Source organism: Nyctereutes procyonoides, unplaced genomic scaffold, assembly GCF_905146905.1.
Source record: "Nyctereutes procyonoides isolate TBG_1078 unplaced genomic scaffold, NYPRO_anot_genome, whole genome shotgun sequence".
Taxonomy (NCBI): domain Eukaryota; kingdom Metazoa; phylum Chordata; class Mammalia; order Carnivora; family Canidae; genus Nyctereutes; species Nyctereutes procyonoides.
The window spans coordinates 6687872-6709563 of NW_026575160.1; the positions used below are offsets into that span (position 1 = coordinate 6687872).

At 36.7% G+C, this 21692-nt stretch overlaps 1 protein-coding gene across 1 annotated transcript in view; it reads left to right on the plus strand.

The window, feature by feature from the left end:
• Positions 1 to 21692, plus strand: part of HDAC9 (histone deacetylase 9) — a 910451-nt gene that overhangs the window by 522698 nt on the left and 366061 nt on the right. The window contains 4 exon segments of the mRNA XM_055314616.1: positions 387 to 502; positions 10627 to 10749; positions 13980 to 14190; positions 14619 to 14836. Coding sequence (XP_055170591.1) covers positions 387 to 502; positions 10627 to 10749; positions 13980 to 14190; positions 14619 to 14836 — 668 coding nt within the window.

The following is a 21692-nucleotide window of genomic DNA, read 5'->3' on the forward strand; positions in this document are numbered from 1 at the left end:
AAGAATCAAAGCAAAAAAGCAGATTCATCAAAATGTAAGACAAATAGGCAGTGAGAAAGATGCGTTAAGAATTTTATGCCTATGACCTTTATTTATTTATTTATTTATTTTGCCTCATCAAAAGCTCCTATAATGTTCTCCAACTGTTCTTACTTATCTATAAACTATGGAGTAATGTGTTGTATTTTTAATGGTGAAAACAAAGGGGAAAAGTGGTAGGAAAATTCAGAAATGTTTCATAATTTTGCACAGTCCTTACTGTGGACTGAAATGATGCTTGTTTTCCCATAGGTGAGGAAAGCAATGTTTGTGGCAATATATTAGAATGTAAGTAAAGCTCATCCTTGTATGGTTTTCATGAATCTGTGCTTCACAATGTTTTCCAGAATCCTCAGTCAGTAGCAGTTCTCCAGGGTCTGGCCCCAGCTCACCAAACAATGGGCCAACTGGAAATGTTACTGAAAATGAGACTTCAGTTTTGCCACCTACTCCTCATGCGGAGGTAAGACTTTTATTATTTTGGCTCTTTTAAATATTAGATCCTTGATTAGCCCTGTAAGACAAAGTGATATTTCTGAATTGAAGTGTAAAGCCACCTGCTCTTAGTTATTTTTCATAGAATCTTATCATGTATAGAATTGAATTAAATTTGATCTTATTTACCAAGTTTGGATGACAATTACAGTTTGAAAATAATAAAATGTAATCCTCGAAGAAACCACTCTTAGGGATGCAGAGTATACACTGCCCTACAGATGCACAACTCAGTAGTGTTGTGTTTGGTTCTTGTGTTCTTTTCTGATGAGGGTGGGCGCATAAATAAGTAAAAACAACTTTGTGCAAACCTTTCAGAAGAACAGCCTCACAAAGTAGGTTTTATCCACTTTCCCTAGAGAGTAATGAAGATGTAATTGGAGTATTATAGCTGGGGAACCTAGGGTTCTCCTGAGCGAACATTTGCTGAGGACCTACTAAGTGCCAATTGTTTTGCCTGGTAATGGGAATATGAAGGTGAATAACATATGAACTCTATTTTTGAAGAATGAAATATTAAAGGAAATCAATATGAGTGTGTACAGTCAACCCCAAAACACTTGTTTTCAACACATAATTTATTTGACACTCAAGATACAAAATACATTTGTGAGTCAACAGGAATTTTTCTATGTAGTTTTGGTAATAGGCCAAGCAAAGGAAACAGTCTGTAAACAGCCATTCTTATGAAATCAGATGTTTTGAAGACACCGTCAGCTGACTGAAACTCTTGCTCTTGATTTTCTGTCATTATAAATCCTCCTTACCATGAATTGCTCTATGCAGGGAAAGCTGGTACAATAACTTCTCCTATGTAACTGTAACGTGCTTCTTCTCTTGTATTGGATATAGTCATGGTAACTTAGAGTTGAAGAAGACTGATCAAATCTCTGATTCTTGGATCATCTATATAGCTTTCCTGATGTGTAATTATCAGACTTTCTCTAGAGCACTTCTACTAGGGATCTCCCTTTGCTGTTTCCTGAGACAGCTCAGTTGATTTTGGAGAATTAGTTCGACAGAAATGTCTTCTGTACATTATGTCGATATCTGCGTCTCTATAATTTCATACACACCCTTAAAATAAATTATTTATAAATCGTAAAATTACCAGGCCAAACTATAATTGAAGGCAGAAAACCAGAGGTTATTCCTAGTAAGTAAAGGACTGACACCATTGAAGGCAGAGAGCCAGAGGTTATTCCTGATAAGTAAAGGACTGACACCAGTGAAATTACTTTTTTTCTAAGGACATTTGTGTACTTGGTTTTCAGGGCCTCACAAAACTCAAAATAGAAGGTTAAAGCTCCCTATTGACCAAGCAGGATAATCTAATATGAAACATTAAACTAAAATTTCAAAAGCTCATGTCTATACTATGTTGGTGAGTCCCTCACCGCAGCCCCCAGAAGTGTCTGGATATAGACCAGAGCAGGGACAGGATTTCTCCGAAGTTTCTGAAGTTTCTTTTTCTTTTTCTTTTTTTTTTTTTTTTCTCCGAAATTTTAACCAGAAGTTAGTCCTTGCATGGAGTTGTAGCCCAAATTTACATACCTTCAAACTGTTAATTTGGTTTAAAGTGCCCCAGATTTGTTAGGGCCCCTAAGTGTCTAGAGAAGCAAATATAGGGATCCCTGGGTAGCTCAGTAGTTTAGCACCTGCCTTTGGCCCAGGGTGTGATCCTGGAGTCTCGGGATCAAGTCCCACATCAGGCTCCCGGCATGGAGCCTGCTTCTCCTTCCCCCTGTATCTCTGCCTTTCTCTCTCATGAATAAATAAAATCTTAAAAAAAAAAAAAAGAAAAGCAAATATAAATCCTCTCTAGATGAATACACTGGCATTCTAAATTTCAAAACTTTTCTTCAATTTTCCAAGGAAAATAGCCAGAAGAGATAGACACTCTCTTGCTTATGATCAGCTTTCAGATAGTTGAAGACTAACAATTCAGGCCTCAACAATATCTCCAGGTCCTTCATCTATTTCTTGTTATTCATGGTCCTGCTGTCCCTCTTTTTCTTTCTTCATTGTCCCTTCTAAAACATGGTACCAGATAGGATGAGTACATCACATATAGTTGTGATATAAGTGGTATTCTTGGACTGTTGGTTATAGGTATTGTATTTCTGTTAGTTCAGTTCTATCTCAGCATTGGTCCATTTTCTGTGACCCTTTAATCCGTTTCCAGGAAAACAACAACTTGGTCATATAGACGTTTCTAAAAACTTTAGATTTCCATTGCATCTCAGTTTGAAGAATGTGATTCTTGGGTCTGGATTCTAAATCAGCTTGAGATGAATTCTGTGCCCTTGGAAAAAAGCAATGACACAGTAAACTATGTTAGACAGCAATGACGATTCTTAGAAATGCATTATTAGGGCTAAAAGGTACAGATGCCCACTTACAGTCTGTGATAATATTTTAGTAGGTTCAGAAATGGCAGTGTAATATCTTGATTGGGAAAGCATATGTAGTAACAGTATATTTTACAAAGGGGGGTACACAAAATTCAGCATGATGGTTATCTCTCTGGAGCGAGCAAGGTGCAAAGGGTTGGGGGAGACATGGTTTGTTACTAAAGAGGAAGATGCATATACTCTTTCATTATGAATACATGTATACGGATACAGTACTTAGTACAACATAGAAGAACACCAAGAAATATATATTTGTGAGATTGGAAATAAATGGAAACTTCTTTACTTCAAACTTTTAATGACCTGTTAAATTGAGTATCCCAGATGATGTGACCCTATCTTTAAATTTCAAAATACATTAGAGAATGAAGATTAAAAGGATTTTGCTTATGTTGCTTTAATCTATTTGTTATTCCTTAAACCTTCGCTATCACGAATATGCTTAGGTTGCTCTACCTTTTCATCTACTTACTGAACATTCTGTTACTACAAACTTTGCCTTCCACCCCCACCAGCTAAAAAAAAAAAAAAAAAAAAAAAAAAAACAGAAGGAAATGTGATTTAATGGAGTTTGAAAGAGTAGAGGTATTTCTTCAGGTCAGTGACAGGACATTCACCTCCAAAGCTGGAAAGACTAGTTCAAAAGCGAGCAGTGACTTACTCCATAATGAATTAATTGTGTGCCTGAACTATGATCCAAAAGGCCAGGTAGACAGACCTTTATGCACTGATGGGTAGCCTCTCCATGGCCCAAAACAAAAAATTCAGCCCTGATGGCTAACATGTGGTTTTCTGCTGCACTGCATTTACAGAGGTCTGTAATGTAATTCATGCTGGAGCTAAAGAGACAGCGGAATTCAGACAGAAACTCTCAACAAATTAACATCCTAGCTCTGTAACACAAAATGCTTCCACCTAAACTAGAAAGAGAGGAAAACAGAGATTTTCAGCCAATTCTTGATTTACAATCATTTTGGATTTAGTTTGATTTTTACAGATATCTTCCAAGATTAACAATAGTGTGTAATTTCCTATCAACAGAAATAGTTTGAGGCATGAAAAATATACATCACCTACTATACTTTCAAAAGCCAAGCTAGTTGTATACTTCACCATTTACAAAATATTTGGTTAAGCAGCACAGGTGAGTTTTCACTTTAAAATAGTTCAACAGTGTACATTTGTACGAATGCTTTATTCTGTGACCTGTCAGTAGAAAAACATTTCACCTAATTCTTTCAGAGCCCTTGTAAATGAATAGGATTCCACTCCCTTTTACTGCTTAGGAAATAGGAAAGTAAGGCTGTATCTCAGGCTGATTCGAGGCTTAGGCAAAAAGAAAATTTTTATCTTGTAATTCACATGTCCTGTATGATTTAGATGGGGGTGAAGATGGATGTAGGAGGAGAATTTACTCCTAAGTTTTAGGAAATGGCACAAGCGAATTCAAACGTATGGGTCTTCTATTCAGAAGGCTCCACAGAAACCTGGTTCCAAAACCAGCTCCTTTCTCATCATTGGTTAAGTTGCTAAACTTGTCCCTGACCTCGGATTCCTTATCTAGTGAAAGGTAGTAATACCTACTACTCCCAACAGCTTTGCCCTGAGGAATCAGTGTTGGGAAGGCGGGTGGTGAATTGCGACGTGTGAAACGAGTTCATTTTTTGTTGTTGTTATCAATACTGACTCCTAGTAGGGAAAACTCATTAGCATGTTTGTCTTCAAGCCAGCAAATCACATGTGAGAGTGAGTCTCCATCTGCTCTGACCACTTCTGTTCCATTTCTTCTATTTCTTACATATGCTCAGTCCTGAACTCGGATTGTTGGAGCTACTTGTTTTACTCATTTGTAAACTTGGTTGGGGAGCTGAAACCTCAGGAGTTTCTATTTCCAGCTCCAGTCAGAAATGTCTTTACCTATCTAGTTACTTTATTGTTAATACTGTGGGCCTGTGGGTTCAAATGTTTCCATGAATATCAACACCATTATTTTAGATGCCGTAGATTTCTTTGATAGCTATGCTAACAGTAGCCAAGCAGCTGGTTTATTTCTATCTGAACATTAGTGGCTGGCTCTGCTATGCTGTTTTTTAAATAATTTTTCTTCCAGCAGATACAAACGATTTTTTAAAGAGTTCTAATAATAAGGTTAAGCACTCTAAAACCATCTGAAATGTCACTCGTGTTGCCCCAATCTCACATGACTCATCTGCCTATTGTTTCATAATGGTTGTTGTGACATTTGGGTAAATGTTATGCTCCCTTCTGAGTGGGTGTAGAGCTATGGTTTTAGATGGCAGAAAATAAAATGCTTTCCCCCCATCTTTGGGGAAAAGAGGTTGCTATGACAAAAGAATTATTTAGTAGGAATAACATGAGTCAATATTGTAAAGCAAGGCCTTTAATGAGACCTTCAGCGGTGCCTTTTAGATGCAAGGGAAGCCCTGTCAAATGATAATTTCTTATCTCCAAATCATTTTATAGTGATATATATTCTTGGATGTCCAGCAAAAATAAAAACTTAGGGATTTAAGTTTCTAAAAAATGTCTTCACCACGTGGAGATTTTCATTTTCTGTTGGCTATGTGAAAGGACAAGAGAAAATGAATACTATTTAAAATTATTGTGAAAACCATAAAAAAGTATTAAATGACTAGGAAATTTTTTTTTTTTTTTTTTGGTTTGGGGTTCTTTGTTGTTTTTTTTATTTTTAATGTGGCTCTTTTTTTTTTTTTTTTTTTTTTTTTGTAGATAGCCTAATTTGGGGATCTGGGACCTTTTAAAACTACAGCAGATTAAGTTTACAAGCATGTCTTCCTGAACACCATTCTAGTACACACAGACGGACGCTTCCAGATCAGGCTAGTCAGAGGTGCTTCTGTCCCAGATGGAAGGAGCTGGTGTCCAGGGAAGGTGGGCAGCTGCCCAGTCATATGCCAGTGATTGGTAGAGCTCAAGTGTTAGGACACTGAGACCACACTTCTTTTCACCAGTCCAGACTGCTCCTCACCAAAACTCTGTATATACTTACATTCTTTTTGGATTCTCATGCATATTGTCAGTAATTTTGAACACGTAGTAAATTTAAAATTCTACGTCCACTTTTTCTATGAGCTTTTTATTTTTTATTTTTTTTTCTATGAGCTTTTTAAAATGTAGGTGGTTATTTACATAACTAGTGTTCTATTGAAGGTCATCTCTTGACTTCTTTGTCTTAAGAGTGAGAAGGGTCAGGAGGCCTGGGTGGCTCAGTGGTTGAGCATCTGCCTTTGGCTCAGGCAGTCATCTGGGGGTCCTGGGAATGAGTCCCGCATCAGGCTCCCTGATGATTCTGCCTCTCTCTCTGTGTCTCTCGTGAATAAATAAATAAAATCTTTTAAAAAAAGTGAGAAGAGTCTTCCCTTCCCTTCCTCTCTTCTTCCCTTCCTTCTTCTGTATCTCCTACCCCTACTCCCATTTCCCTTTCACCCACAGGCAGTCATTCTCTATTTTTGTTTGCATCGGCTTGTGCATCAAATGCATTTTCTGCTTTATGTCCTCAAATTTTAGTGGGTAAAAATGGCACGGTATTGTCAGTCTCATTCCACTTCTTATTTTTATCATTAAGCATGTGTTTCTAGATATAGTCATGTCACTATGGATGTAGATACCTGATAGTTTGCTTTTAATCACCATGGCAGTCTATGGTGGGCAGTGCTTAATTCTCCCTCCCATTCTCCAGTTGGATGCCCTGGTGGCTGCCAGTTCTCACTCACCACCAAAAACTGCTTGAATATGCACTCATGGACATCACCCTAAATGATGATGGATAAGAGCTTAGGAGAGAATTTCTTGAAGATATAATTCCCAGCAGAAGAATTTGGGGATCACGGTATATAGTGTAATGTTTTATCATTCTGAATTATTCACCAGAACTGCTATACCAGTCTACAGTCCCACCAGCAATATGTGATGGTTTTTACCTTTCTATGACATTTGAGATTTTGTATTTTTCTAATTTTTGCCAGTGTTCTTTTTGTAAGAGATTTGAGTCTTTGAAATGAATAGCTTTCTGATTTCAATGGCAAAATTAATAGCCCTAGAGACATAGTTTTTCAGTGTATTTTATTCATCTGAATTGCAAATATTATCCATAAGATAGTCTTCCAGTTGCTATGATGGTGAGAAAACATTTTGAAGGTCATTGTTAAGATATGAGCAGACCTCCACTGACCCAATACCTGATTCAGTCACATCCTAGCTCCTTCTGGTGAAATGCTAGTTACTTACCAAAGCCTGGTACAAAACTGACAGTCTGCTTTGTGCCATTGAAGTGATTTAACCCTGTTCTAATTAAAGGAATTATCACAGATCGTTATAGTTTGTTTTTTACTTTTCTGTGCACTTAAACTAGCATATGAACTTGAGTCGTGGAGGACGTCTTTGTGTATCTACTCTCCAATGCCCACACTGTTACTCTAACTGAATTGCTGTTTCTTAATTGTTTCATGAATGTTAAAAGATAGTCATGTGTACTTTTAATATTAATTTCCATTTTATTTGACTACAGCAATTGTTTCTGGTTCTGAAAAATTTTTAGATTAAAACCATCCTCCCCATGTTCTAAGATGTAAAACGTTGGCATTTTAGCACAGCTTTGATTTAAGGGCTGGATCAGTTTCAAAATTGCTTCCTGAAAAAAAAAATCCTGGCTTTGCTTGAAAATGCTTGTGATCTCACCATGATGCTAAGGTGGGGTAACCTTCCAGCCTTGTAAGAATACTGGTCAGGATCCTTCATTATCTCAGTGAATTGGTACCTCTCACCACCTGTTCAGCTGGCTTTCAAGTGTGTCCACACTTTTGTAGCAGTGTAGATGGAATATAAATCCAGGTTCTTGCTAAGAAAACATTAACCTGGAACAGATAGACTGTGCTGATCAAAAAGCCATATTGAGGAAAGTTATATTTAAAGAAGATAATTTGAGGAAAACATTTTTTTTCAGGTCCGTGAAGTCATTTGTGGTTCTAGTCATCCTATAGAAATTCTGTGCCTACTACTTTATCTGTAATTGAAGGAAATGAACTAAATAATGTCCAAGTCCCTGAAGTCCTGTGATATGATACTATACCACTTAGTCTCTGTGGGCAGAACCAGCTATGTACTCTCAGTGAACCTGGGGGACTCAGGACTTTGCTTGTTTCCTCAGGAATTGTCTCTGTGACTTGAAGACCCTCATGTCTATAAAGTCATCAGAGCTTTCACTTCCTTCTCATGCCCAGGTCAGCTGGTTCCCAGTTGTATACATTTATTCCTTTCCATAAGCCTCAGGACCTAATTTTGCTACCTCTTCTTTTCTAAAGCTTCCCCCATGTCCATACTTTTTTTATGGTTCCCATATCCTTCAGTAATTGCAGAGTGGGGCATGTAGCTTCTACAACAGTACCTAACAACAAATCATATACCTTGGGTCATTTTAAAGGTTCTATTGCTGATCCCAATGGGAACCAGAATTGAGGAAATCACTCAGTTTCTTCATCCATAACTGAAGAGTAATGAAAGCTGGAGTGTGTCTATGAAGAAGTCCCTGGCAGAGGGCTTGGCACACAGTAGGTGCTGAAAATCAGTATGCTGTCATAGGAAATGGTTTTGTTTTGTTTTGTTTTGTTTTGTTTTGTTTTGTTTTGAAGCCACTCAGTTTTGTCATGAAACTTAGACATAGGAGTTTAATCCTATCATAAGAATATTCCCAAATGTCTTCATTTTAGTCAAAGCCCACATGCACAGATAGTCTGCTGCTGCCATTATTACATCCAAGAAGAAATATTTTTCTTCCTTTAGTATAGATTTGCTTTCTGAGATGAGGTGGGAAGGTATTGCAGTAGTTCATCCTGGGAAACAAAGATGACCTCTTTAGTGAGGCCTGTGGTATATCTTTGGTGCCATTCCCACAGTGCATGTCAAGTCTCAGTGCTGTGGTAAGCTAATACAACCCGGAATGAATATTATACATGATTTAAAATGCTTATTTTCCCACATGTATTTCTCTTCTATGAAAACAGATAAGTGAAATACCATTTTATTGTAAATGACAACTTGCTGCTAATAATCTAGTTAAAATATTTTTTACTTCCTCATACATTCTTTTTGTTCTTATTCAAACATGTATTCCAAACCAAAAATTAATGTTAAAAGCAATTATTAGAGTAAGCAAAATAAAAGCTTGCCTTTTTAACTAGAGCAAATAGGCAGCTGCTAGTCAGAGCTTCTAAAATAATGCAGTCTCATCAGAAGGAAAAATCATTCCCAGCAATATTCGTGCAATGGCAGTTTAGACAACTTTGATCTTATAAAGGGTTGCATCTAAAGTCTCATAATGTTAAAGTTTCAGTATGCCTCTTGGTGTTCACACAGACATATCTGACTTCTTTTGAGAAAAAACAAAATCTGAGTTAGCCTGGAATTCCAAGTTGCAGTGTGAAAAAAAAAAATTTTCCATTTAACCTTCTGCTGGTATTATGTGAAGGCTACGACTCATCTCCAAACAAACGTATGATTGAGGTGATGTTTTGGAATAACATCCTGTGTTCTGGTGGCGCATCACTCTTCAGTGACATTCTGAGGTTGCATTGTATTAGCACATGATATTTTCCCCAGTTAATTGATATCCCAGGTTCGTCCAGGGGAAAATCTACGGCTCCCCCAAACATGCTTGACAAGTTATTATATTTACTTTACTCAAAGCCCGTGTGTGCAATATCCCTCTTGGAGGTGGTCTCTTATTGGAGTCCCATATGCTTTTTGTTTGGGAAGAAAGCAGTCACTGTGTCATACTGTTACATGGAGTATTCTTTTTCAGGGATGTTGTTCCCTTGGGGACCATATCAGGCCAGAGTTCCTTAGTCTAATAAGACCTTTGTAACTCTTATTGTAGAAGAGTTCTGGGAGGGAAGCAAGAGTTAAACAGAAAATGTAATTCAAGCAACCATATTAGGCCACATGTGGGAAAACATGACTTAGTATTGGATTAAAAAAAGGTATTTGTTGTAAAAAGGACTGTGATGCCAAAACATTCGAGGTATTTTCAGTGTAAATGAAGGCTATTGTGGCACAAAGAACTTGTAACATTTTAACATTTACCTTAGTTTCTGAATATGAATGATCTAAATATACATCACGTAGAGTTCATATATTTTATATTAAAAAAGATATTATCAATTATAGAAGTCCTGTATGGTGACATCTGATCTAAGATTTTCTTTTGAGTTTTGCCATCAGTAAAATGATGTTTAATCTATATAGAGATAATTATTTTAGCAGTATTATATGCATATTCATCGTTCAGTAATACAAAAATATACTCATAAGAATTAGTCAATGTAGTTGTGCTTTACCAGTTGATGACAGACACACTGATTATGGTGGGTAAAGGTAGAATTATTAAAAAGAATTTTGCAGAATGAACATACGAAGCCCTTTTTTTCAGATTTTGTGATTATGTTTAATGAACAAAATTTTAATTTAATTTTCAGATACAACTTTTGGATACAGAAATCATAAGCAATTAAGATACTTGGCTATTTTGACCAATTATGATACTGTAAAATGTATTTTCTGAAATGTGAACATTTTACAGCAAATGTTATGATATAATAATGTTTTGAGACTGCCTTTTCTTTCTTTTTTATTTTTTTAACAGCAAATGGTGTCACAGCAACGCATTCTAATTCATGAAGATTCCATGAACCTGCTAAGTCTTTATACCTCTCCCTCTTTGCCCAACATTACCTTGGGACTTCCAGCAGTGCCAGCCCAGCTCAATGTAAGTCATTACACAGCAGCCCATTAAAATATCAGCCCAGTGATATTTTCTTAGGGGAACTTCTCTTTCATTTCTTGTATATTTTAGACTTCAGGGTAATGTGGTAGAGTTCACTTCTCCTAGAATTCACTCACTTCGCTCTGAGTTGTACAGAGACATTCAGTTTAATTTCAAATTAGAGTATTATATAGGTTCACATTATGTAATATATATAAAAATAATAACTAACATTTATATAATGTTTTATAGCTTTTAAAAAAGAAAGCACTCTCCAGATATATTATTTTAGTAGCTTCACACAGCTCTCCCATGAAACAGAGATTACAGACCACAATTTTACAGAAGAAGCAGCTGAGACTTGGAATATTTAAAAGCCCAAGACCACAGAGGCATTGAGTAGCAGTCCTAGGACTCAACCCAGGCCAGTGTTGAGAGGTGTAGCTTCTAAAGCACAGCAGCATATGTTTATAGAATTTATTTTGTGAATGACTTTATTTTCGGAATTTAAGTTACTAACTCTGTGGTACTAAGGAATACATATCTGGAAAACCTCTCTAAGAGCAATATTAAATTTTCCCCAGGAGATTCAGAGTGAATCAATTACTTTAAAAGTCCTGACATGTGAAATAGGATCTCTGGGAGGTACTTGTCCTATGAGCAGAAGATAGCAATAATTATTTTATACATATTCCCCCAAATAATATAAACTTTAGTCATTGTCAAAGATTTGTAAGCTTTACGAGAAAAATTCATCTGTGAAATGTTAGTAAATTAAATTGTACTTATGTAGAGGTCATGTTATGCATTAGGTTTTAAGAGAAATTTATTTCAACTCTTGGCACCAATTTTGTCAAACTTTAGCAGCACATCTTCCATGGAGTTCAGCTTGTCAAATTCACATCTTTTACAATATACCCACACCAGGAAATTTTAAAGAGTTGACCATTTTTTGCCTCATTTATTTTTAGAATATAAATGGTGGGCACAAGCTCACCTATATGGACATTTTTAAATGATAAATTTTGTAATTGGGTTCAATACATATTATAAAATCAATCTAAGAGATATCTGGTTATATTTGGTATTTTTAAGAGAGTAGAGTATTATCACACATGATACAGTAATCTTACACCAGAGGAGAAAGCCTTAATTTGGATGTTGTTTTATATTTGGAATTGAAGAAAAAAGGCTTAATAATACTGATTTCAGCTACCCCCTGAGAATTCCACATGAAGTATTTGTAAACAGTTGAGTCTAGTGAAAAGGAAAAAAAAGAATTAGGGATGAATCTGAACATTAAATATTCGTGGATGATATTTTCACATCTCCACTTATTAAAAATTGTTTTTTCATCTATTCCTTTTTTCTATTCTTCTGATGATAAGCAAATACTGACACAAAAGCTTCTTATGACACATGAATAGGCATTTTATTTCCACTCTTTTTTGCATGTTCTAAGTCATTCCTACCAGCTAACACAAATATACCCCACTTTTAATGTGGTCAGAGAGAATTTTTTCCCAAAGGACCAAGTACTAAAGCCAGACCATTTAATGTTTCAATGGTAATACAATTTGGTACCGTTGGATGAATAAACCAATGTGGTTTGGATTGCAGTTTCATTTTTCTTTGCTTCCATTTTGGTGTGGATGAGGCCATCACAATTAATTTTTCAAGCTTAGCATTGCTTTGGCAAAGGGATCTTTAATATTCCATTTCCCCACTGAATAGTGGGAAATTTTAAGGAAAAGAGGCCAGGAGAAGGAATCACTTCTAGATTAAACATTGCATTGACTTGCCATGTGACTAAGACAAACCATTTACCTCTTTGTCCTTCAATTTCTCCATCATTGAAAATTGCTTTGCTTCCCTGGTGCACAGCAATTTTGAAAGATGAAACATGAGTTTTGAAAAGAAACATGCCACATAATTTTGAGGTATTAGACTTCTGCTTTTGTAATACCAAAATGACCTCCATTCATTAAATTCTTTGAATAGGATAATTCATTATTACTATTGATGATATAATTATTATTACCTTATTACTGTGTTATCATACATTTCAAGTTCTTAATAGCATTTTTATTTGATCTAATTTCACTTGTAGTTTATTTTATTAAACAAAAGTATCTGGAGTGTCATTTTCAATATTTAGAGATTTGGGGGATCTGTTATGAATTAATACAAAATACATGTTTAAATCAAAGTCCTGCATATTTTATACAACCTTTCATTGAGTAGGCTGAAGAATTTTATTTTAAAAATTAAATATTGAAAATCTTTCTTTTTAAGATTTTATTTATTTATTCATGAGAGACACACAGAGAGAGGAAGAGACATAGGCAGAGGAAGAAGCAGGCTCCATGCAGGGAGCCCAATGTAGGACTCAATCCTGGACCTCCGGGATCATGCCCTGAGGCAAAGGTAGATGCTCAACTGCTGAGCCACCCAGGTGTCCCTAAATATTGAAAATCTACAGCTCTGTGAACTTACTAGAAGACATTAGAGGAATCGCTCCTGCTTAAAACTCCAAAGTTAGTTTTATCTCCAGCTTCTTCATTACTATGATATAGTCATTACTTTAGCAATTTGAATCAATTTTACATTTCCTTATACCTTTTTACCTAAACAGTACACTAAAATATTTTAAAAATAAACTTTCCAGTTATTAAGCCTGAAATTAGCATTATTTTCAATGTTAAAAACTCTTTAAGTTCAGTACAATGATGCTCAATACTAAATCGTCTCCAGTTCTTCTACTCTGTTTCTGTTTCTCCTTTGTTAATTCAGTTAGTTTAAAAAGACATGCTGTTGGGCAAAATAGGTGAAGGCGATTTAGCGGTACAAACTTCCCATTGTAAAATGTATGTCATAGGGATGAAAAGTACAGCATAGGGAATACAGTCAATAAGATTGTACGAAGTTTGTATGATGACAGATGGTGGCTGTACTTATGGTGAGCACCTCTAATGTATATGAATGTTGAATCACTATGTTGTACACTCGAAACCAGTTTAATATTGTATGTCAACAATACTTCAATTAAAAAGAGAACTGGGAGAGAAAAAAAAAGATATGCTGTTATACATATTTTCCCTACTCAGGCATCAAGAAGATGGGGTTTTCTTTTGGATAGAGGAAGGGAGAATTAGGGAATAAAAAACTCACCTAACAGTGTACAGACCTAATGAATAAAAGAGGATTAACATCTTTATTATTTCTTGACACAGGCTTCAAATTCACTTAAAGAGAAACAGAAGTGTGAGACCCAGACGCTCAGACAAGGCGTTCCTCTTCCTGGGCAGTATGGGGGCAGCATCCCAGCATCTTCAAGCCATCCCCACGTTGCTTTAGAGGGAAAGCCCAACAGCAGCCACCAAGCTCTCCTACAGCATTTATTATTGAAAGAACAAATGCGACAGCAAAAGCTTCTTGTGGCTGGTAATTAATAATGGCATCACTTGCAGATAATTTTAGGACTTTATTTATCAGTGATCCAGTGTAATGTCTTTTTAGTTTAAGACCCTAGTGAAGATTTACACTGTCATACAAAGGTCTCCCTGACACTTGGTATTGTGGGAAAGGCTACTATTCCTTTTTATTCCTTTAGACACATGGTGGGAAAAACATCTCACCTTATTTAGCCTTCATGCATACCAGGGTGGACTACTGGTGAGTCACTGGTCAGATGCAGACCTGTCTAGTGTTCTGACACATCTGCCTGCACCTCATACATCCTGGCCTTCTTCTGATATTTGCCAAGTAGAGAAGCTCGTTTTCATCAAATTTATCTCATATATCTGTTCTCTGTGGCTTTTCATCTTAAGCAAAATTGTGTGTATGTGTGTACATGTGTATTTTTTTTTCAGGTGGAGTTCCCTTACATCCTCAGTCTCCATTGGCAACAAAGGAGAGAATCTCACCTGGCATTAGAGGTACCCACAAACTACCCCGTCACAGACCCCTGAATCGAACCCAGTCTGCACCTCTGCCTCAGAGCACGTTGGCTCAGCTGGTCATTCAGCAGCAACACCAGCAATTCTTGGAGAAGCAGAAGCAATACCAGCAGCAGATCCACATGAACAAAGTAAGCCCCCAATCCAAAGTCATGATGTCATATCCACCAGTGGGGAAATTGGGGTTCTCTTCCCTGATCTGGGCACACAAGAGGAGAATGGTGGTATCAAAAGGAGATTGCCAGCCTAGCCCTCGAGGACAGCATCACAATATCAGTATTTTCACTATACTTACATTCATAGGATGTTTATAGAAAAATTGAGATTATAGATTGGTAAGTTTTATGATTGAGGGCCTATTTGAATACAGAAGTACATACGGGCACATTGAGAGCACATACAGCACATACAGAGCCCCATTTTTCAGTATGGTAGAAAAGGCTTGAAGGTAGATTTGAATGTGGTGGGGTTGACAGCTCAAAAAGTTTGCACAGGTACAAGCAGATATGATGAGGTGAGCCAACAAACTATTTCTCAGCAACTTGTACATATCCATGTTATATTTATTTTTTAGCATGCCCCCACTTTATTCCAAACAGTGTCTGAAGCAATTTCTCAGAAATGTGTGGTAATTCTCTGGCAGCCTTATTGTGGCCAAAATGGAAAGCTGATGTCTGTATCACACCACATCCTTAGGCGCTCTCCTGCTGAGGCAACCACAAAGAAACAGTGATTACAATATAACAATATCAGACAGGCTCAGCCGGTAAAATGTTTTCAACACATTCATAAGCAAAACCTGTTTACAAAGCTTTGACACTACCCTCTGCTATGGTAGGGTTTACAAAACAGAGTCTTCTCATTCCTGGACAGTGTTAGGGTCCTGAATATCATAATTCTATCCACTCTCCTTTGTTACTGTATCACCTACAAGGCATCTCATAGAGGTATTATTTTTAAGAAATGACTTTCTGTTTACTGATAGGTAGCTAAAAATTGGCTTACTATTTAAAAACTTTATTGTATCATGATATAAACAAAGCAAAACGTCATGGGCAAAGGTCTGATTGTCTTTCTAATTGCTATAGGAGAAAGGGGGTTCTTTTTCTTGTGCTCACTTTATTGTAGGTAGGGCAAGAGTTTTTCTCTTCTCTTTGGCCTCCACTTATAGGGCAGAGACATTAAGGGAGCAGGGGCTGAAGACCATACTACTGAATAGAAATCCTTCCAGCCCAGCCCTTCGCTGCCTTCAAAGATGATGTGTATGTGTGTGGGATTGGGGAAGTGGGTGCTGGGGATGGATGGCAGTGGCACTGCCTTTCCTGCCATCTCTCATTATACTTAACTCTATATTCCACTCTACTGCATACTCTTTATACATCGCCAGATTGATGCCAATTTTATTGCTACAGTTTTCTCTAAATTTATCAAATTATTTTTATATCAAGGCAGTCTCACTGGAGAAGACCAACTTCCTTCCTGTAGAGTGGCTTGATACTTATGGACTTGAATGTGGCTCTGCATATGTTTGCTATATTATGGTAGAGTGCAATTTGTTTGTTTTGTGGTCTCTCAGCACTACTTCAAACTACTGGGTATTCTTGAAAAATTGTCCAGTGATTAATGAGAAAAATTTTTGAAGAAGGAAAGATTGGAGATCCTACCTTTTGCCTCACAATAGTTTTTCTGGTTGTTTTTGTTTTTGTTTGTTTGTTTGTTTAAGAGAGAGCATGAGTGGAAGAGGGGCAGAGGGAGAAGGAGAATCTTAAGCAGGTTTCATGCCCAGCATGCAGCCCAATGAGGGGCTCGATCTCATGACCCCAGAATCATGACCTGAGTCTAAATCAAGAGTCTGTTGCTCAACCGATTGAGCCACCTAGGCGCCCTGTTGCCGCATAATATTTTTATCTGGGATTGGGTTCATTAGATTCCTATGAATACTTTTAAGAATATTTTAGAATATATTTTTTTATGACCTAGAGATGCCAGTGTTTCAGACTCAGTGGTATGCTAATAACAGAATCTTTATATTTTAGTATTCCACTTGAGATTTTGACAGGCGGATGCTAACCTTAGTCGCGTGGAAGAAACTAAGATGAAAAGCAGGCATTTGCATTTGAGCAAGGAGGAAAGCAAATCCTATCAGAGACCTTCTCCCATGTGTTGCTGATTCCTTGGAATCTGTTAAGAATTCTTCCCAAAATTAGAAACAAACCTATACTTTCAGGTACATGTTTGTACAGTGGTTTGATTATTAAATCTTGTCTTAATTAGGCAAAATGAAGTCCAGAAAACTTCAAAGTACAAAGCTGATCTTTATATATTAACCCCTCTCAGCTTGGGTGTTTAGATTACTCAAGCAGGTCTCTAGTTGGCTTTTCTCCAAGTATGTATTCCATATGTTTGATCAAATGACATATGCACATTGGGTATTCTCCAGATTTTGAAAATATTTCACCTGCCCTCAATTGTCTAAGGGAAAAGAGGAGAATCTTATTAAAGAAAATATTGAATCTCTTTCCTATTTTGAAGCATTCACAATAGAACCATCAAGAAATGAATTACAACTGCTCACCATTCCCCATAATGTGATGAAAACATTTATTTCACATTATGTGAGGGCCATAACTTAGATGCCAAAAACCAATGAGTTTCTGTATAATCATATATTTATGTACACTCTACCCATTTTGAATATCCATTAATGAGAAATAACCACAGAAACTTTATGTAATTTTTTTCCTGGTACAATGGATTAGTCTGCATTGAAGCATTTCACACTGGAGCCAAAGAGTTGGCATCATAAAAATATGGTCCCTGTTCTTGAGCAGCTTACAGCAGAAAATATATGCTCACATAAAGACATAGGTTTGCAGATAACATGTTTGAAAATGTCCTTTCCTTTTGCTCCCTCAACTTTTGTTATGGTTCTTTTTTTAAGATATAGAGAAGAAAAAAATATAGTGGCAACAAAGAAAAAGAGAAGTAGATTTATCCCTAAGCATACATCATATTAGATGTGATTGTCCTTCCTGGTATGAAATTTTTTTTTTTTAACTTTTTTTAAAATTTTTTTTATTTTATGATAGTCACACACACAGAGAGACAGAGAGAGAGAGAGGCAGAGACATAGGCAGAGGGAGAAGCAGGCTCCATGCACCGGGAGCCCGACGTGGGATTCGATCCCAGGTCTCCAGGATCGCGCCCTGAGCCAAAGGCAGGCGCCAAACCGCTGCGCCACCCAGGGATCCCTGAAATTTTTTTTAATATTTTATTTATTTATTCATGAGAGACACAGAGAAAGAGAGAGAGGTAGAGATACAGGCAGAGGGAGAAGCAGGCTCCATGCAGGGAGCCTAATGTGGGACTTGATCCCGGGACTCCAGGATCACGCCCTGGGCCGAAGGCAGGCGCTGAGCCACCCAGGGATCCCCATAAATTTTTAATGATATAGTTGAATTGTTAATAATCCTTAGAAGCAAACCTGTACTTTTCAGAGCAGTGTTTATACAATAACTGAGTTATTAAATTTGTAAAACTTTCTCCTGTCTTCCTATTACTTGAAGGCATTTATGAAAGCAGCATTCCTGCTTATTATAAGTCTACAATGTAAATATTATTAAACATGCTAAATAATTTACCTACCCATTGCTTGATACTTTAATGACATTTACATGGGAAATTTATGTGTCCTAAGAGTTATTTGTCTCATACAATTAGTGTATGCACTTAATAGCTTAGCAGAAATATCCCTAAAATGTGTATTGTATAGTATGTGTATTATTATATCCACACAGTGGGGCAAGCTAGAAAGGTGAGTGGAAATCTCAACATGAGTGATTTGTCTCTCTGCTCCATCAGTTTGAATATTCGATTTTCACTGAAAGTATTTTGAGAAGTTTAGCATAAGAAAGTCATAGCTTACACTATGTGTTCTTTTGTTTTTTTGAGACATTTAAAATATTTAGAAATGCATTAAGCAATTTTTGTTGCTAATGGATGGTACATTCTTGCAATAATAACTTGTGAGCCTTTTCAAAAAAAAGTTTCTTTATCCCAGCATCAAAAAAAGCTAAATAATTTCTATTTTAACTAGAATTTTTCTAGTACCTATGTTTTTCATATTCATAATTCCAAATCCACATAAGCAGAAATTTCAAGAAAGTTCTTCATTCAGCACTTATTTGAATGAAATACTAAGTTATTATGCATTTATCCATTTAGCAACTCATATTGAATTTTTGCTTCAAAAATTCAGACACTATTTTAGGCACTAAGAAAATAATATTCATTGTCCTCATGGAGCTTACAGGGTGGGGAGCCAAGAAGTGAAATACCTAAGTAAACAATAATACAATGTGTGATGTACTAGGACAGGGGACATGAGGAAGAAAATTGTTTTCTCTGAGGAAGTAAGACTTGAGACTTGTTAGTTACCTCTCTGGGTTATCGTGTCCTTTCTGTATCTTCCTTTCTTCCCTTTTCACCCCTCTCTGTCCCTCTTTCTTGCTTGCTTGCTTTCTCCCTTTGTAATACGCTTTGTGATAAATATCTTATGCATTCCTATGACTGGATGTCAGCCAATACTTTTTTTTAAAAACCCACATAAATCATGAGATGATATATATGTCAAGGTTCACCGTAGATATAAGTATTTATTATATATTTATTACTATGATACTTAGGCATTTTGACATGAGTGCTATTTTATCATAATAAAAATATATCTAAGACGAGATTAGTAAAGGGGAGGCCAAGCAGATGTCCTGCATTGCCCTTATTAAAATAGGTAGATATTATGTCTGACAAGCAAGGCATGAGTATAATTCTGCTCAAATGCTGGAATGGAGCAAATGGGGAGTTTTCATTAGTTTTTGGAAGAGAATTTGACCCTTTCTTTGAATAGTATCTGTTGTATTCTTTTTCTTGAGATAATTCTCTAACATAAATGTTACGTATTCTTCATAACCCCTCATGATTCATACCTACTCCTTGTCCTCGATCATCCATCCACAGCAACCCAGGGGACTATATTCTTTCTTGCCTGTGGTCACACACAAACATGGTCACACACAAACATAGCATGCATATGTGTGTATGTTATTTTTTTTCCTTATAATGTATCCCTGAAGGCAGTTCTAAAATAGAACTATTTTGTGCACTCTTGAGCAAAGTATATTTTCCCAAGGAGGTTGATTTGACCAACAACTATAATGTAGCATCTCAGAAAGTCTACATTTTTAAGTCACATTTCCTATTATCAAACAGCAGGGGAACATTTTGTATTAGCTTTATTTTAATAAAAGTAATTATACCCATGACTTCCTTGTGAGAAGAGTAAAATTTTGAGTATAATTAGATGAGGACGATGAACCGATCTTTGCTTTTTGCTGCACCTGTTACTCCGAGTGTGTTTTTCCCTCCCCTTCTTTTATGCACTGTGCTTCCTCCCAGCACCTTCTCCGTAGGCACCTTAGGGATTAGATCTTTCACATAATACCAGCTCCCTTTTATGAGGAGGATCCATTGTAAGATGGGACACAATGCTAATTTTCTTATGTATGTTAACTTCTCATACTTAACAAGTCACTCTTTTAATATCATTAAATTTAATATTAAAGGATTAACCAACATGACAGGGCTAGCAGTTGACAGCTGGAATTTTCACATAGGTTGTATGACACAGAAGCCTGTTCTGAACCTTAAACGTGTACTTAGGATTGTAGTGTTGTTTTTATCACTGAGCAGGAGATAAGATTTTCCCTTTTTTATATAAATTTTTATTTGAAATAAGGTCCACACCAGACATGGCCCTTGAACTCACTACCCTGAGATCAAGAGTCACATGATCAAGAATCATGTAAATGCTCTATTGACTGAGCCAGCCAGGCACCCTAAGACATTTTCCCCACTTTATTTTATTTTATTTTTAAAAGATTTTTTAAATTTTATTTGACAGAATGAGAGAGAGCCCAAGCAGGGGAAGTGGCATTCGTGGGAGAGGGAGAAGCAGGCTGTCCGCTGAGCAGAGAGCCTGATGTGGGGCTCCATTCAGGACCCTGAGATCATGACTTGAGCCAAAGGGAGATGCTCAAGAGGCTGAGGAACCCAGGCACCCCTGAGTTTTATTTTTGACAAAAAGTAGAAAACTCACAATTAAAGATAAGGCAAACAAGCAAACAAAACAGGAAGATGATCTGATTTTATGTATTTATTAATTTTGGTATTGGTTTGGATTTGCCAGGATGAAGAAACTCCTTTTCCTGACCCTACTTCCCAACTTTTCATGCATTGCCCTCCATCCAGTTACTAATTTGGAAGTCTTTTTATGTGGATCTGATGGTAGGACATTCAGATATCCGTTGGATTATAAAGCTTTCCAGCAGTGCGGTGTGAGTGCAGTACGGCCAGGCCATGCTTCGTTCCTTTCTTGCATGTTGTAAAATTGTTATTTTGTTTAGATTGGGCAAATGTCTTCTCCTAAGAGCTCTCAGTGAGCCTGATGCTGAAAGTCTACTGACTTCATCAAGTTCAACTAAAATGCAAATTTGGCATCTCATCGATGGGTGGTTGGAAAATGCCTTGTTTCAAGTTTTGAAAAATGGATGAGTAGAAACTTGAACTGGGCTTTCATTTAGGAAAGTAGGCATTACTGTTGTCAGGTTTAATTTCTCTCTATCCATTTGACAGTATGTTTCCAGGCAGAGTCTTTAATCAACAATTTAGGATTACATTTTGCCCATTAGATGGATAGTATGTCCAAAAACTTGAGCAGGCACCGAAAGGCAGTCTTAATTTTATAACAGTAAAAAGCCCCCTAGATTATTTATCTATCTATAGAGGTTTACAGAAGAAACTTTGACTTTGCCCTTAAATAGATGTTATTTCGACATGATTAGCCCAATGTAAATAGATCCATGTAGGTATGTGCTGAGCTTCAAAAAAACCACTTACTGCAATACTGGCTTACATCATCACAGAAAATTC